This window comes from Hibiscus syriacus, unplaced genomic scaffold (assembly GCF_006381635.1).
Source record: "Hibiscus syriacus cultivar Baekdansim isolate YM2019G1 unplaced genomic scaffold, ASM638163v2 tig00000132_pilon, whole genome shotgun sequence".
Lineage (NCBI taxonomy): Eukaryota > Viridiplantae > Streptophyta > Magnoliopsida > Malvales > Malvaceae > Hibiscus > Hibiscus syriacus.
The window spans coordinates 846,077-864,684 of record NW_024061764.1 but is presented as its reverse complement, the minus strand read 5'-3'; the positions used below and the strand labels follow the sequence as shown (position 1 = coordinate 864,684).

The window sequence follows — 18,608 nt, the reverse complement described above, 5'->3', positions numbered from 1 at the left end:
GAGCGAGATTGAGTTTCTTTACAGAATCTCGAGTTATACTTATGATCTCGAGTTATCTCAAGAGTACGAACAGTGGAGAAGCAGTCGAGTAAATGACAACATCTCGATAGTGAATCCTGAAAATATTCAGCCGGTGGAGGAACAGTTGAGAGTGGTGCCATCTCTATTAGAGTTAGCTAAGCGTGATTTCGAAGCAGAACGGAGACAATGGAGAATGAATTTACAGAATCTAGAAGATGAAGTGTATCAAAAGGGATTGGAGATTAACATTCAGAAGAGTAGAGCAGATCGAATTGAAAAAGTAGAGAAGCAAATTTGGCTAGACTTTGACGATCTTCGGTCAACTTATTAGTGAATGGTAAAAGCTCAGGCAGGTTCTAGCTCGAGTAAGTCTGTCGAATTGAGGCAAGAGGTGGTAAGCCTCAAAAGAGTAGCCGGAGAGAGTTAAGAAGAGCTCAAGTGAAACAGACACTAAGTTAAGATTTTATCGTAGGAAAATGATTCTTTAGAGCAGCAGTTACAAGAGAGTCAAGCTCAGAATGAGAAGTTGAAGGGGAAGATTTCAAGTTTAGAGATTACATTACGACGATACCAAAACAGGGAAGGTAGCTCGAGCCAGGGGAGGTTGAAAGTCTGAAAAAACAAGTGAGTGAGCTTGAAGCCATGGTTCAAGATTTTCAGAGGCAAGCAAGTGAGCTATCGATAGTTCCTTATGAGGGGGATATACAGTGGAGATGTTTGCCAAGTTTGCGAGTATGTTGGAAGGAAGAAATCCATAACATGGGAAAAGCCCTGTACCAGGAGCTGTAACTGAGGACCCACTTTATCCTCCAGGTTTAACCCCAGAACAATCTCAGAACGTTCAAGTGACCCCTGTTCATATCGGAAAGATGCACATTAATCCAGTCGGTGCTTCTGTTAACGTATAGCCTGGATCTAGTTCGTATCAGGAAGAACATCAATATCATCAAGTTCCGGACCTTGATGAAGAAGCCAAGAAGGACCAAAACAATTAGCTGGAAGAGAAATAGAAACAACTAGAAAGAGAAGTCAGAGCCATGAAGGAAGATACTAGTGTCTATGGATTCGACGCAAAGGAATTAAGTCTAGTTCTGGATTTGGTTTTGCCTCCAAAGTTCAAGGTTCCTGACTTTGAGAAGTTTGATGGTACCAGGTGTCCCTCTGCTCATATCACGATGTTCTGTAGAAAGATGACCTGATACATAGGGGATGATCAATTGTTGATACATTACTTTCAGGAAAGCTTAACTGGCTCGGCAATCCGGTGGTATAACCAGCTGAGTAGAGCTAATATTAAATCGTGGAAAGACTTGGCTAAGTCCTTTCTTGAGCAATACAAACATGTGAAAGATGTTAGGTCCAATAGGATGATGTTTCAAGGAATGGAAAAGAAGTCTAACGAGAGTTTTAGACAATATGCTCAAAGATGGAGAGATGTAGCGGTGCAAGTCCATCCATCATTGGAAGATGAGGAAATAAATATGCTTTTTGTCAATACCTTAAGGGCTCTTTTTTTCTCGTATCTTATCGGTAATCCTTATCGAAGTTTTGCTGATGTAGTTACGACGGGAGAAATGATTGAAATGGCGGTTAAGAGTGGAAAACTCGAGGGAGGAGAGTCTAGTAAGAGGCCATCAACGAGGAAAAAGGAAAACGAACTCAGTAATATGAGGCAGTACGATTCTAATAATATCACTGTTTCCCGTCCTCAAGGAGTAGGGTCATCAACGCAAAATGATAATAGACAAGGGGCAAGGGACCAGAGGAGAGAGAGGCCTCAATTTGACCCCATCCCAATGACTTATAAGGAATTGTTTCAGATTTTATATGATCGGCATATAGTTTCACCGTATCACGTGACACCAATGCAACCTCTTTTTTTCAAATGGTATGATGCTAGTGCTTAGTGTGAGTACCATACAGGGAATCCCGGGCATTTCAATGAGAATTGTACCGCGTTTAAGAAGGTTTTTCAAGCTTTAAGAACGAGGAATGTCATCAACTTTGGTGACAGTGAGCAACCGAATATAGCTCAGAATCCGTTGCCAAGCCATGCAGGGGTAGGAGTTAACGCGATTACTGAAGAGAAAAGAAAGAAAATTGTAAGGAATGTTAGTGGTGTGGTATCACCCATGAGTTGGGTGTGGTGCCAGATGGTCAAGGTAGGATTATTGAAGCCCAATTTGATAGGTGAACAGTTTAACAGTGGAGAGGTATGTCAGTATCATAACAGTGAAGGACACAATATTCAGCAATGTCCTGACTTCCTATCTTTGGTACAAGACATGATGGACAGTAAAGAAATTGAGTTCTTTAAAAAGATTGCTGAAGAAGAGGAAGAGGAAGTTTGCGCTTCAGAAGGATCGTCTAAAGGAGTTTACAATGCTTGTTGTCCCCTAATCATTACTCCCAAGAATCGATTACCTGAAAAGGTAGCTCCGAAAGTGGTTATTACACCTCCATCTCCATTCCCATATCGGGAAAATAAACAAGTGCCTTGGAGATATGATTGCCAGATGGGAAATGTAACAAAAAAGAATGAGGAAGTAGATGAGGTGGGACACTTTACTAGAAGCGGTAGGTGTTATTCTCTTAATCCACCTAAAGAGTATGAGAAGAAGGTTGCGGTTGATAAGGGGAAAAAGGTTGATATTCAGATAAAAGTAGATGAGACTGTTATCAATGAACCAGTAACCGAGAGTGAAGCGGTAGAATTTTTGAAGTTTCTGAAGCACAATGAGTACAGTGTTGTTGAATAGTTACACAAGTTGCCTGCCCGTATTTCTGTTTTATCATTACTTTTGAGTTCAGAGGCCCATAGGAATGCTCTGTTAAAGGTTTTGAACCAGAATTTTGTTCCGAAAGAGTTGCCCATTGAAAAGTTGGACCGGTTAGTTTCTAATTTACAAGCTGATAATTTTTTATCTTTTTCTGAGGATGAGATCCCTTCTGGGATGATTGGTAGTCAGAAGGCTTTACATATCACAGTTAAGTGTAAAGGGCATGTGTTGTCCCGAGTTTTGATTAATAATGGTTCGGATTTGAATGTGATGCCCTTAGTGACTCTGAAGAAGCTTCCATTAGATAGTACGCTTATGAGAACCTGCCAAAGTGTGGTTCTAGCTTTCGATGGGACTAAAAGAGAAGTGTTGGGCAAGATTGATGTTCCTCTAACTATTGGTCCAGCAACTTATGAAGTGGAATTTCTCGTAATGGACATTATTCCTACGTACAACTATTTGTTAGGAAGACCTTGGATTCATCAGGGTGGTGCAGTTCCGTCCACATTGCACCAGAGACTGAAATTTGTGATTGATGGAAGGTTGGTATGTATTCATGCTGAAGAGGGCATTATTGCTTCTGTTTCTACTACTGCTCCGTACATTGAAGTGGATGAGCAAGCGGTCGAGTGTTCTTTCAGATCGTTGGAGTTTGTCAATGCTATGTTTTTGGCTGAAGGCAGGAAGATACCAAATCCTAGATTGTCAAATTGTACCAAAATGGGACTTAAGCTGACCCTTGGAAGAGGAGCAAAAGTTGGAAAAGGGTTAGGAAGTCAGTTATAAGGACCGGTGAATCCAATATGCCCTGTTACTAAAAGAGATCGGTTTGGTTTGGGATATCAGCCAACTCTGAGGGATAAAATGAGGGGAATTAAGAAGGGTCAGGAAATGAGAAAGGCCAGATTGGCTGGTGAAGACCTTAGCTGGGAACCCATGATCTTCCCGCCATTGAGCAACATTTTCATATCTGGAGGGCATATGTTTCAAGGGAATTCAAGGAGTAATGAGACAATGGTTGAGAATGCCTTGGGAGATTTAGGCATTAATGTTCTAACTGATGGTGAGTTTGAGGAAATGAGAGCTATGGGCATTTATCCTGCACCGCCGGACTTCGTGTTGAACAATTGGACCGTGGAAGAACTGCCTGTAGTTTACAAATCTGTTACAGAGTAATGCACTGGAACTTTCTCCCTGTTGTTCATACCCTGGGGCAATAGGTGATTTTATGTAAAGGGTTAAGCTGTTTGTTTTTTTCTTGCTTTCAATAAAAGATGCATTCTGTTAGTTCCAAATGGCAAACATTCTCCCATGCATTATTTTCATTCATTCATTCTTTGTTGTATATATGTATGTATTTATTTATTTCTATTTATTTATATGGGAAAAGATCCTCCCATATGTATATATTTATATATAACTTCTCTTTCATTATTTTTTTCAGGAGCTCAGATATCAATAATATGAATGCTAATGACTCTGACCCGGAGATTGATTTCGAGAAGCCCACATGTCAAGGGGAGATCGAAGATTGTGATGATGATGAGGGGTGCAAACTACCTTCTGAATTGCTGAAAATGGTGGAGAATGAAGATAAGCAGATTATGCCTCATAAGGAGCCTACTGAGATTTTGAATTTGAGGACAAATGAGGATAAGAGAGAAGTAAAGATTGGTACCACTCTGTCAGTTGGAGGTCGACAAGATTTGATAGAATTGCTTCGAGAATACAAGGATGTGTTTGCTTGGTCATACGAAGATATGTCGGGTTTAGATACATAATCGGTTGTTCACAAACTGCCAATAAAGCCTGAATGTAAACCGGTACAATAAAAACTGAAAAAAATGAGACCCGAGATGCTGCTAAAGATTAAAGAGAAAGTGAAGAAACAATTTGATGTCGGGTTTCTTAAAGTGGCTAAATATCCTGAGTGGGTGGCGAATATCGTCCCAGTACCGAAGAAGGATGGAAAAGTTCGAATGTGTGTCGACTACAGAGATCTTAATCGAGCTAGTCCAAAGGATAATTTTCCTTTTCCACATATAAACACTCTAGTGGATAATACTGTTGGAAATTCTTTGTTCTCTTTTATGGATGGTTTCTCTGGCTACAATCAAATTAAGATGAACCCTGAAGATATGGAAAAACGACGTTTGTTACCATGTGGGGAACGTTTTGTTATAAAGTAATGACGTTTGGATTGAAGAATGCATGGGCAACATATCAAAGGGCCATGGTGACGTTATTTCATGACATGATGCATAAAGAAATAGAAGTTTATGTCGATGATATGATTGTCAAAGCCAAAATAGAGGAAGAACACATTGGGAATTTGAGAAAACTCTTTAAAAGACTAAGAAGATGCCAGCTAAAACTCAACCCAAATAAATGTACTTTTGGGGTGACATCTGGGAAGCTGTTGTGATTCGTGGTAAGCTAAAAAGGAATTGAAATAGACCCAGATAAAGTAAAAGCTATTCAAGACTTGCCAGCCCCACGAACACAAAAAGAAGTCAGAGGATTTTTGGGGAGGTTGAATTATATAGCTCGGTTTATTTCACAGTTGACTGAAAAATATGATCCCATATTTCGCCTTCTTCGCAAGAATAACTCAGGAAACTGGAATGAGGGCTGTCAAAGAGCTTTTGAAGCAGTGAAGAGATATTTTTCAAGTACTCCAATTTTAGCGCCACAAATCTCAGGCAAACCATTGATCCTTTATTTGTCAGTTTATGAAAATTCAATGGGGTGTGTGCTGGGGCAACATGACCAAACTGAGAAGAAAGAAAGGGCTATTTATTATCTCAGCAAGAAGTTCACTGAATGTGAGACTAGATACTCACCCATTGAAAAGTTGTGTTGCGCTTTAGTATGGGCTACCCGAAGGCTTAGGCAATATATGTTGTATCATACTACTTGACTTATATCCAAGCTTGATCCCTTGAAATATCTAATGGGTATGTCTGCATTATCTGGAAGATTAGCTCGTTGGCAGATCCTATTGTCCGAATTTGATATCCAGTATGTAAACCAGAGGACAATTAAAGGAAGTGCTATAGCGGAATTCATTGCAAGCAGGGCTTTGGAAGAATGTGAGCCGTTGATCTTTGATTTCCCAGATGAGGATTTAATGTCTATTTCGGTAGAAGAAGCAGTGATATCCACTAGTAAATATTGGAAGTTGAACTTCGATGGTGCTTCAAATGCCATGGGACATGGAATCAGGGCAATTTTGGTCTCACCAGAGGGAGAACAATATCCTTTCACCAGTCGGCTTAATTTTGATTGTACAAACAATATGGCCGAGTATGAAGCTTGTGTTCTGGGTCTTAGAGCTACTGTTGAACACAAAGTAAAAATGCTCAAGGTGTATGGGGATTCAGCTTTGGTAATTTACCAGCTCAGAGGAGATTGGGAGACAAAAGATCCTAAGCTTATAGAATACCGTAAGTTGGTTATGGAACTTGTTGAAGAATTTGAAGAAGTAACTTTCAATTATCTCCCCAGAGAAGAGAATCAAATGGTAGATGCCTTGGCCACACTGCCAGCGGGATTTAAGATGAACAAGCATTCAAATATGATGCCCATTGAAATGAAAGCTTATGAGTATCCAACCCATTGTTTTAATTTTGAAGAGGAAGAAGATGGAAACCCCTGGTATTATGATATCTTGTAATATATAAGGTATCAGAGTTATCCAGTACAGGCCACTGAGAATGATAAGAGAACCATTAGAAGAATGACATCAGGGTATGTGCTTGATGGTGAGACTATATACAAGAAAAGTCTGGATCATGTCTTGTTAAGGTGTGTGGACAAGAAAGAAGCCAAGTTGATTCTTGAAGAAGTGCATGACGGAATATGTGGTACCCATACTAATGGGCATGCTATGGCTAGGCAGATTATGAGATTTGGGTATTATTGGTCAACTATGGAAACAAACTGTATTAATTATGCCCAAAAATGTCATAAATTTTAGATTTATGGAGATAAGATACATACTCCTCCTCATCCGTTGCATGTAATGACGGCTCCGTGGCCATTCTCAATGTGGGGCATGGATGTTATTGGACAAATTTCGCCCAAAGCTTCAAATGGTCATCGCTTCATTCTGGTAGCCATAGATTACTACCAAGTGGGTAGAAGCAACTTCTTATGCAAATGTTACCCAGTCTATAATATGCAAATTCTTAAAAAAGGAGATCATTTGTAGATATGGTTTGCCAGAGAGGATTATCTCTGATAATGCGTTGAATTTAAACAATAAGATGATGGATTCGGTCTGTAAGCAGTTCAAAATAAAACATCATAATTCCACCACTTATCGCCCGAAGATGAATGGGACAGTAGAGGCGGCTAATAAGAACATCAAAAGTTTTATAGAGAAGATGACTGAGACCTATAAAGATTGGCATGAGAAGTTGCCATTTGCTCTGTTTGCTTATTGAACTTCAGTACGGACGTTAACTGGAGCAACTCCATTTTCTCTGGTATATGGAATGGAAGTTGTCTTACCTATTGAGGTAGAAATTCCCTCACTTCGGATTTTGTCAGAGGTGAAGATAAATGAGGCGAAATGGGTACAAGCTAGGTATGACCAATTGAATTTGATTGAAGAAAAGAGATTGAAAGCTATTTGTCATGGTCAGATGTACCAAAAATGCATGATACGGGCACATGGTAAGAAAGTTTGTCTTCGAGAATTCCATGAAGGAGATTTGGTGCTTAAAAGGATTTTGCCTGTTCAGAAGGATTTCCGAGGAAAATGGATGCCCAATTGGGAAGGACCTTATGTTGTCAAAAAAGCATTTTCTGGGGGAGCTCTAGTCTTAACTGAAATAGACGGATCAGAATTACCCTATCCAGTGAATTCCGACGCTGTCAAAAGAAAAAAAAAGAGAAAAATAATGAAAAATGAAAAGAAGAAAAGAAAAATGGAAAAAATGAGAAATGATGGAAAAAATAAAAAGAGAAAAAAAAGGGAACATAAAAAAATGAAAAATGGAAGAAAAAATGAGAAAGAAAAAATGATGAAAAAAGAAAAAGAAATAAAAGGGGGGTTCAAGATGAAAATCCACAAAGGGCGTCTTGGAACCAAAAGAGGTCTCAAGTTGAAAACCAGCAAAGGGCGGCTTGAGTTTTGTTTAAATTCAGGATTCTTGCATGGTGAAGGTTCCGAATTGATTCTGGAAGTAGAAAGAGCTCCTGATGTGGGTAGTAAAAATAGCAGTTGGTGATTAGGGTTGAGATCGAAGATTAATGAGTCTCGATGGAAATAACCAGGAGATAAATTGAATGTACACGAGATTCAATACTGGTTTAGGGCATCCAATGATGGGAGATTTGGGAGTTTAGAAGAAGCATTGAGATGAAGATAACTAGTTTTGAGATCTTGAAAAGAATGATGGTTAGACCAAAACTGAGCCAAAGTAGATTCACGTATCCAATGGCTTCCAGACAAGTTTTCACGATGGAGATGGATTTTCAGAAATTTCCTCAAATTCTAAATTTTTGAGTATAATATTTTTCAAACATACATTAATGATTGGTAATGTTTGATTTTCAGGTTTGGCCTTCGAAACAAGTCAAACTTAAGCCTTCACGAAAGAGTTGTGAAGCAATTCAAACTTAAGCCTTCACGGAAGAGTAGTGAAGCAAATCATCTATAAGCTTTCATGGAAGAATAGTGAAGCAAACTCGTTTGTTGAAGATTTAGTCCTGTACTCTCTGAAGGAATAGAGAGCGGACCCGTTTTATGAAGATTATTCGAGTTCTATACTCCCTGAACGGATAGGGAGCAGACCCATTTGTTGAAGATTGTTCGAGTTCTATACTCCTTGAACGGATAGGGAGCAGACCCGTTTGTTGAAGATTGTTCGAGTTCTATACTCTATGAAGGAATAGAGAGCGGACCCGTTTTATGAAGATTGTTCGAGTTCTATACTCCCTGAACAGATAGAGAGCGGACCCGTTTATTGAAGTTTGTTCGAGTCTTATACTCCCTGAATGAATAGGGAGCAGACACGTTTACCGAAGATTGTTCGAGTCTTATACTCCCTGAAAGAATAGGGAGCGGACCCGTCATTTGAAGATTTTTCAAGTCTCACTTATCCAGGAGTACCAGAGGAGCGGATTAACCTTTTGAAGTTCTCATGGCCGGACAAACTTGACCATCTATTGATCTTTGCTCTATTCTCGTTACACGATAATGAGCAAAGAGGGGCAGCTGTAGACACTCATTTTGTCCGGGCTTTATTCGAGCCAAATATTATATGCATGACCAAATAGGGGCCCGAATCAGAGCAAACCCATTTGGTCGGAGCCCAAGACACAACTAACCCAACAAGTGTAGGCTCAAGGGTAGAGACAACAATAAAATCTTCAGCAGTTTCTTTCCATCCAGCAGATGCCAGATGAGTCCCATAACCGTGCAACCGTTTGGAGATACTTGCAACAAATAAGAGACGTGGGGATATCCATAGAAAGAAGAAAAAATAACCACTCATCAGGGGCAAAAACAAAAAAAAGGGGGATACAGGAAACATTGGACAGACAGAGAGGACAGAGACAGACAAAAAACAAAAAAAAAGATATGAGCCAATAGAGGTATTAGCCGAGGGATATATCAGCCATCACGAGAGGACAAGAAGCAGAAAATTGGATTAACTATCAGCAATTTCGCAGTGTTGAGATAATACGAAGGGAAATCACAGTGTAATCATACAATTCAAAAATAGATAAAGCAATAAAGGTACATTTTTCCTAGGAGTTCTTCTCCAATTTTCTTAATTTTTCAGTTCGTTTCTTTTGTTTTATGCATGTGTGATTGTTTTTAAAATTAAATTTTGAAAGGGACTTACCTATACTGCTCGAACACAAAAAAAGGGGGGGAGTCTCGTTGGCTCCATTTGTTCTCTGTGTGGGTTCACTAATCAAGAAAGAAGTGCGAGATTTAGTTTAACAATACCAAAATAAAGCAAATAAAGAAAGAAAGCAAGGTAGTTTACCTCGGGGTCGAGCAGTGGAGAGATCAGAGTGTAAGGGTCTCGGGGTTTAGCGTATGTAGCACGGCGGGGCAGTGATTAGGGGTGATTCGAAGCCTAGAAAGAGAGTCATCAAAGTTTTGTTGCCATGAAAGTGAGAATGCCCAAAAATCATTCGCGTAAGATTTTGAGAGAAGATTAAAACAAGAACCATTTGAAAGATAACCCAGAATAGTAAAGAGCGATAGAGAAAGAGCTTACCTTGGCCAATCGTCGGGGGTCACGTTCTTAGGCCAACTGAGTGTTTGTATGTGGGTTTCGGGGTCGAGATTCTAGGTCGTTTGTTAAGTGCTTAGGGTTCTGTTGGTTGAGCTTTAGAGAAGATGGCCATGACAGCCGTTCGGTCGAATGTAAGATAAGTGGAGAGGAAAGAAAGAGGAAAAACGGTTGAGGGTTAGGCTTATCATGAGTTTAGGATTAGGTTTAGTTTAAAGTAGGTTTTATATTAGGTTATTAGGGCTAATTACTTTGAGGTCACTGCGTATGCTGTTGATTTCCATTTTGGTCCTGAAGTCGAGTATTGTTTGCTTCGTAATTTGGTCTTTATCTTTTATGCACATTTGATTTTAGTCCTAAATGCTAGGGTATTTATTTTATTTCGTTTGCATATTCGGTCTTCGAGTTTTTGCATGTTATATTTTAGTTCTCAAGTAAAATCTTTTATGTTTTTAATTTAGTTCTCAATTGTTGCGCGTATTTAATTTTAGTCATTAAATCGAAATTTCCAAGTTTTAATTTGATATTCACATTTGTAAATGTTTCTTTTTTTAGGTCATCCGTTTATGTTATTTTTTGTTGTTGTTTGTTTTCGCATTTAGCATGTAATTTTTGTTAATTGGCATTTTAGTCTTTGAATCAAATCTGTTGCGTTTTAATTTGATCTTTGTATTTCATGCTTATTTAATTTTAGTCATAAATGTTATTTATTTTGTTTTTGTCATTTAGATATTAGAGTTCTATATTTTTGCATGTTTCTTTTAGGTCCTAAAGGTTGATTTATTTCTTCATACATTTGACCATTTAATATATGCATGTACACTTTAATTCTTACTTTGTTTGTATTTAAAAATAGTAAAATTTTGTTTAATATGGTTTAGTCCTTAAATATAGTTATTGTCGTAACCGGTTTTCGTCCGGGTACGAAATATTTCTTTGGCGGGAAAATTGATGTGAATAAATGGTTTTTGAAAATAATTTGGGAGTCGCCATCGGCCTTTTGGGTCAGGTAGGTCGAATACCTAAAAATTATTTTTTTAAAAGAGTTTTAAGAAAACATCAATAAAAAAATGAACTTATCTGCGTTTATAACCAAAAATTCGTTCTTTTTAATAATAAAAAGGGATTCGTGGTCGGTTACGTTTAGGGAAGGATTAGCACCCCTACAACGCCCAAAATTGGTACTTTTTAATTATAAATTGTCTCTATTATTAAAAATTTAAAAATTCAAAATATATTTAATTTATAATCCTATTATTTCAAAATTATATAAAAAATATTTAAAAATTTCGGAAAAGGACTTCTAGGTGTCTTAAGACAGCTCTTTTCTTTGATATTAATAAATATTAATTTGAATAAAATAATAATTTTTTATAATATTTAATTTTAAAATACCAGAATAGGACATCCAGTTGTATTAAGACTGCCCTTTTCTTCGATATTTACAAATAAATGTTAAAATAATTTATTAAAAAAATATAAATTATTATTTATTATATATATATTTATGAATACATAATAATAATAAAAATATTTAAATATATAAACAAGTAAAATTAAAACAATAAAAATACAGAACTATATATTTAAAAGCAATAAAATAAATGAAAAGATTTAAAATTAGTGACTAAATTATAGTAAAATTAAAATTAAATACCTAATTCATAATTAATCAAAATCATAGGGATTTAACATGCTATTTTCTTATTTATTAATTTAGTTACTAAAATAAAATTATATAAAATTCAGATATTAGAATAAAATAAATTAAAACATACTATTCAGATTAAAATATTAATTATTTAAATTATAGGACTAAATCTGTTATTTACCCTAAATATATTATTTTAATACAAAGGACTAAAATAAATAAAATTAAAATTAAAGATCTGAATTAAAAGGATTATAAACTCAATTTAGTGACTAAAATGTAAGGATTACAAATTCAAGGGATGGCGGACGGGATTTAGCAATTAAAAATTACACAAATAGCCCTCCCCGAAACGACGTTGTTCGGGAAGGGCTATTTAAAGCCAAATCCGGCTGGCCCTTCGGGCCATATCTCATTTCTTTTTTTTATTTCTCTCTAACTGAGAGAGAATAAAAGCTCTCCCTTCTCTCTAGCTTCCCTCATCGGAGGGAAGCCGGTCACCGGACGGCAGCCGTCTGCCGCCGTGACTCTCACCACCGGCCACCGTATCCGGTGGCCGAAATTTTTTTATTTTTACACCATTATGTAGATCGGACCGTCCTAATGACGGTTCCAATGCTCTTTTCTCCTGAACAGTTCCCGATCGGAGCAAATCTAAGAAAGTACCTTCGATTTTCGAAGGTTTTGGTGACGTTTGAAGAGGTCCGGTGGTCGGGGCTTCCTCGGTAAGCTTCTCTCTTTTTTTTTTCTGCTGGTTGTTGGGTTGTTGCTCTCCGTTTTCGTATTTTTGCTCTTGGTATTGTCTCTCTGTTTTCTGTTGTGGTCTGTTCTTTTTTTCTTCTTTGCAGATGGGGTGATGGCTTTATAGCCATCACCGGTGTGGCCTCGGACCGGGTAAAAGAATACCCTTCGGTGAGTCACCGGACTCCCAGTGGTGACTCACCCCATGTCCATAACGTGGACGGCTGGTGTTGGAATTTCTGGAGCCTTCGGTTGGGGCGTGGCAGCGGCTGGAGCGACGTGGAGCGGCGGCAGCTGGTGTAGTCCCTAGGGTATAATAATCCTAGGGTTTCGTCTGGCCCCATCTGGACCGTTGGATCAATGCTAGATCCAACGGTGGAGAAGCAAAGCGGCGGCAGTTGAGATATAAACCTTAAATGGGTTTTAGGGTTTTTTTTGTTTTGTTTGGGCCAGTCTATTGGGCCTCGATTTGGGTTTTGTAATATTAATAAATAATATATAATAATAATAATAATAATAATAATAATAATTATAATAATAATAAAAATGGGTAAAAAATTTAATATCTTCAGCTGCCCCTCTTTGCTCATTCTTGTGTTGACAAGAATAGGGCAAAGACGAAAAGATAAATTTTTTTATATCCATTTAGCTCCACTTGATTATGATGGAGATGTTGAATAAATTCTTCTCTTTCTTTAGATGAGTTCTTCTCATTATGAACTTTTCGCTGGGGATGATGTTGACCTATTTCCTTCTGTGATAGAGTCATTCAAAAGGTTGAATAAGCTCTTCTTATTTTGAACTTCTTCTTTCTTCTTCAGATGAGTTCTTCTCATTATGAACTTTCTCTGGAAAGGTTTATGCTAATCTATCTGCTTCTGTGTTAGAATTATGCAAAAGGTTGAACAAGCTCTTCTCATTGTGAACTTCTTCTTCCTCTTCAGATAAGTTCTTCTTATTATGAACTTTCTCTGGAAAGGTTTATGCTAATCTATCTGCTTCTGTGATAGAATTATGCAAAAGGTTGAACAAGCTCTTCTCATTGTGAACTTCTTCTTCCTCTTCAGATAAGTTCTTCTTATTATGAACTTTCTCTGGAAATGTTGATCCATCAAGTGATGAATTTGAGCAAAAGGTTGAACAAATTCTTCTCATTATGAATTTCTTCTTCCTTCTTCAGATGAATTCTTCTCATTATGAACTCGAACTGGAAAAGCTGATCCATCAAGTGATGGATTTGAGCAGAAGGTTGAACAAATTCTTCTCATTATGAATTTCTTCTTCCTTCTTCAAATGATGAGTTCTTCTCATTATGAACTCTCTCTGGAAAAGCTGATCCATCAAATGATGGATTTGAGCAAAAGGTTGAACAAATTCTTCTCATTATGAATTTCTTCTTCCTTCTTCAGATGAATTCTTCTCATTACAAACTTTCTCTAGAAAAGTTGATCCATTGAATGATGGATTTAAATCTTTGCTAAAATCTTTGAAATTCCTGTTAAAAATTCAACATGGATGAAAATGAATGAAAATGCACCTATTTTTGCGAACACCTAAATATGATGCATGAATGTTAAGTTATTTGATTTCAGATTGGTGAACTGAATATTTCTTCAGTTGTAGAAACCCAATAAATCTTTCTTCTTCAAATCAACGAATCTATCATCTTTGACAAATGTAGATGGAGATATAATGTCAAAAAAAAAACCTCTTGAGAATAAAACTCAATAGTATAGGCTCTTGAAAAGCTTGCATTCATGCAACATGTTGATTCTGATAACAACTCATCTGATTATGAAGTGACCTTTCAAGATGATTTCACAGATATCGATAGTTCTTTTAATACCGAGAAATCTTGAATTCTGATTCTGATAACAACTCATCTGATTATGAAGTGACCTTTCAAGATGATTTCACAGATATCGATAGTTCTTTTAATACCGAGAAATCTTGAATTCTGATTCTGATGAGGAGAATAAACTGTTATACTTGACAAAAATGGGATTCTCAGAGGCTGAAGCTTCAATAGCCATGGAGAGATGTGGTCCAGATTCATCAATTGCAAAATTGACAAATTTTATATGTGCTGCTCAAATGGCTAAGGTTACTGACACATTTCTTCCGGTAAAAGATGGGAAGCCATTATGCAATGATCCCAATTACAAGAAAAGGCGAAACTTGGGATATGATTTTTGGGAAAGGAATAAGCAAAAGAAGCTTGAAAAGAAGCTTCTTAATAAAGACGATCATGCAGTTCATCTTTTAATTCCAATGATTGGTTTTGTGGTTCATACCAAACCAGATTAGATAACTCAAAGAACACTTCCAGAAGATGCTATTGGGTCTCCTTATTTCTACTATGAGCACATGGCACTTGCTCCAGTTAATGTTTGGACTGGAATATCATAGTACTTATTCGATGTAGAGCCAAAATTTGTAGATTCGAAGCATTTTCATGCTACTACACTGAAAAGGGCTATATTCATAATTCTGCCAATTGAGAGCAGATTTTCTCTTATTCTGCTTCCTCCATATGCTGATGTTTTTCCATTGACAAAGAAATGATGGCCTTCCTGGGATCCAAGAACAAAGTTGAACTGTTTATAAACATGTACAGGAAGTGCCAAATTGACAGAAAGGATCTGTAAGGCTCTTGAAGCTTATGACAATGATCCACATTCGAGTTTCCAGAAGTATGTTCTTAATGAGTGCTGAAAATGGAATCTAGTATGGGTTGGAAGGAATAAAGTTGCTCCACTTGAACCTGATGAGGCGGAAATGCTTCTAGGTTTCCTTAAAAACCATACACGAGGAGGAGGATCTGCTAGAGATATGTTCCCCAGTGATATCAATGTCCTGTTTCTTTTTGCTGGAATCATTGCTGCAGAGGTCGCCTTCTACTGTCTTAGCATATCTTTGAAAACAGATGTGCAAGAACTGAATGATGATCAATTGGAGCAATTGATGAGTAGATTTGGCGGATTTGACCTTGTTGTCGGTATCATCCCGTGTAACAATCTTAATGGAAGCAATAAACATCATCATGATGAACTAGAAGATTTTTGTTGGTGCATTTTCTTGCAATGACTGCTGCGACAGCTGTCTCTTCTGCTGTTCCAATATATCCCATTCTTTTCAAATCATGGAACGATTTAGTTAATAGTAAAACTGGTCATCTTCAACTTTTGAAATACTGTAACCAATGTTACCCTATATATCCAGAGTGCAAATAATGACTTGTTCATGGATTTATGATGATGATGATTGGTTTACTTTGTATTCCATGCATTTAAAAGTATTAACATAAAGTGATATTCATAAATCTTTAACTTATTTCAAAATTATGTTAATTCATAGAAGAATAAATTGAATTTTCGAAAATAAATTGAATCTTAAATAAATTGAACTTAAAATAGATAGAATTGTATTCAAAGTTATGACAAGCATAAGATTGATAAAAATTCAAATGTCTCAACAAATTATTAGCATAAGTATTTCTAAATTAATCAAATTGACACAATTTAGAGTAATGATGTAAGCTTTTGTCTGGAAGATCTCAAACGTTGTCAAAATGCTTGTAGATGTGAAGTTTCTCCCAAACTGTCAAAATCTTAAGAGGGTTCAATTGCCAGATGCCTAATATCAACATGCATTTGAGCCGCCCTTTCAGGTTTTCAACTCAAATCCTTCCTTTGGTTACAAGATGCCCTTTGCGGGTTTTCATCTTGACCCCCCTTTTTCTTTTTCTTTTTTCTTTTCTCTTTTTTTCTTTCTTTTTTCTCTTTTTCTTTTTCTTTTTTCTTTTTTCTTTTCTTTTTTTTTCTTTTTTTTTCTTCAAGCATAATATTTCTTGACAGAATCCGAGTTGATTGGATTTCTCAGAATTTTTCCATCCATTTCTGCCAAGATCAATTCTCCTCCGGAAAAGGCCTTTTTAACAACGTATGGCCCTTCCCAATTAGGCATCCATTTCCCACGGAAATCTTTATGTATAGGCAAGATCTTTTTTAGTACTAGATCCCCCTCTTGTAATTCTCTTAGATGTACTTTTTTGTCATGAGACTTCATCATCCGTTTTTGATACATCTATCCATGGCAAATAGCTTTCAATCTTTTCTCCTCAACCAGGTTCAATTGATCAACTCTAGCTTGGATCCATTTAGATTCATCCAATTTTGTTTCTCTCAATATTCGAAGCGATGGAATCTCAACTTCAATTGGTAAGACTGCTTCCATCCCGTATACTAAAGAAAACGGTGTTGCCCCAGTAGATGTTCGAACAGTAGTTCGGTATGCATATAAAGCAAAAGGTAACTTCTCGTGCCAATCTTTGTAAGTTTCAGTGGTCTTTGTAATGATTCTCTTGATGTTCTTATTTGCTGCTTCAACTGCCCCATTCATATTTGGACGATATACCACTGAGTTTGCATGTTTGATCTTAAACTGTGCACAAAGTTCGGTCATCATTTTGTTGTTCAGGTTCAGAGCATTATCTGTAATGATCCTTTCTGGTAGGCCATACCGGCAAACTATCTATTTCTTTATGAATTTGCAGACTGTGGACCTCTTAATATTGGCATATGAAGCAGCTTCAACCCATTTGGTAAAATAATCAATTGCCACAAGGATGAAACAATGTCCATTCGATGCTTTTTGTGTGATTGCACCAATGACATCTATTCCCCACATAGAAAATGGCCAGGGTGCTGTCATTACATGTAAAGGAGATGGGGGTACATGAATCTTGTCTGCATATATCTGGCATTTATGATATTTCCTTGCATAATCAATGCAATCTGTGTGCATGGTAGCCCAATAGTATCCATATCTCATTATTTTTCTTGCCATGGAAAGACCATTTGCATGTGTTCCACATATTCCACTATGTACTTCTTCAATGATGCTTCTGGCTTCGCTGGTATTTAAACATCTCAATAGCATTTGATCATTGCTTCTTCTATACATAATCTCTCCATCAAGAAAATATCCAGCAACCATTCTTCTCAAGGTTCTTTTATCAATTTCAGATGCATTTTGTGGATAACTTTGATTTTTGATATATTGCAGGATATCATGATACCATGGTTTACCATCTAACTCTTCTTCCACACTATAACAATGTGCATGAATTTCATATACTTGCATTTTGATTGGTATCATATCAACTTTCTTAGTTGCTTGAAACATAGCAGCTAATGTAGCCAAAGCATCTGCCATTTGATTTTCTTCTCGAGGGAGATAATTGAAGGTAACTCTCTCAAATTTTTTCACTAATTCGAGGGTAAAATTTCGGTATTCCAACAATTTGGGATCTTTTGTTTCCCATTCTCCTCGCAATTGATACACCATTAACGATGAATCTCCATATATTTTGAGACATTTGATTTTTCTTTCTATAACTGCTTTCAATCCCATGACACAAGCTTCGTATTCCGCCATGTTATTGGTGCAAAAGAACTCCAGTCTACTTGTAAAGGGATAATAAATATTTTCTGGAGAAATTAACACTGCCCCGATTCCTCGTCCCAAAGCATTGGATGCTCTGTCAAAGTAAAGCTTCCAAAATACAGATGCATCATTTGTTCTGACTTCTTCATTCATGGATATCATCGGGAAAATTGAAACTCAAAGGCTGATAATCATTTGATACACGACTGGCCAGAAAATCAGCTATGACACTTCCTTTTATCGCTTTTTGGTTGACATATACAATATCAAACTCAGATAATAACATCTGCCATCTAGCCATTCTGCCTGTCAAAGCTGGTGATTCCATTAAGAATTTCAAAGGATCAAGTTTTGATATCAACCAAGTAGTATGGTATAACATATATTGTCTGAGTCTTCGAGTAGTCCACACCAAGGCACAACATAATTTTTGTATTGGTGGATATCGAATTTCACAATCAGTAAATTTCTTACTCAGATAATAAATAGCTTTTTCTTTTCTTCCAGATTCATCATGCTGTCCCAGTACGCATCCCATTGAATTTTCAAAGACCGTCAAGTAGAGAATTAATGGTCTATCAGGCATTGGTGATACTAAAATTAGGGCATTGGATAAATATTTCTTAATAATATCCAAAGTTTCTTGACATTCTTCATTCCAGACTTCAGGATTGTTCTTTCGAAGTAATTTGAACACTGGATCACATT

At 36.9% G+C, this 18,608-nt stretch overlaps 1 protein-coding gene across 1 annotated transcript in view; it reads left to right on the top strand.

Moving 5' to 3' along the window:
- Positions 1-780: 780 nt before the first annotated feature.
- The window catches only part of LOC120122449 (BTB/POZ domain-containing protein At2g30600-like), a 33,098-nt gene continuing 15,270 nt past the window's right edge, over positions 781-18,608 (top strand). Inside the window, exon 1 of the mRNA XM_039141620.1 lies at positions 781-806. Coding sequence (XP_038997551.1) covers positions 781-806 — 26 coding nt within the window. The remainder of the gene's footprint in view (positions 807-18,608) is intronic.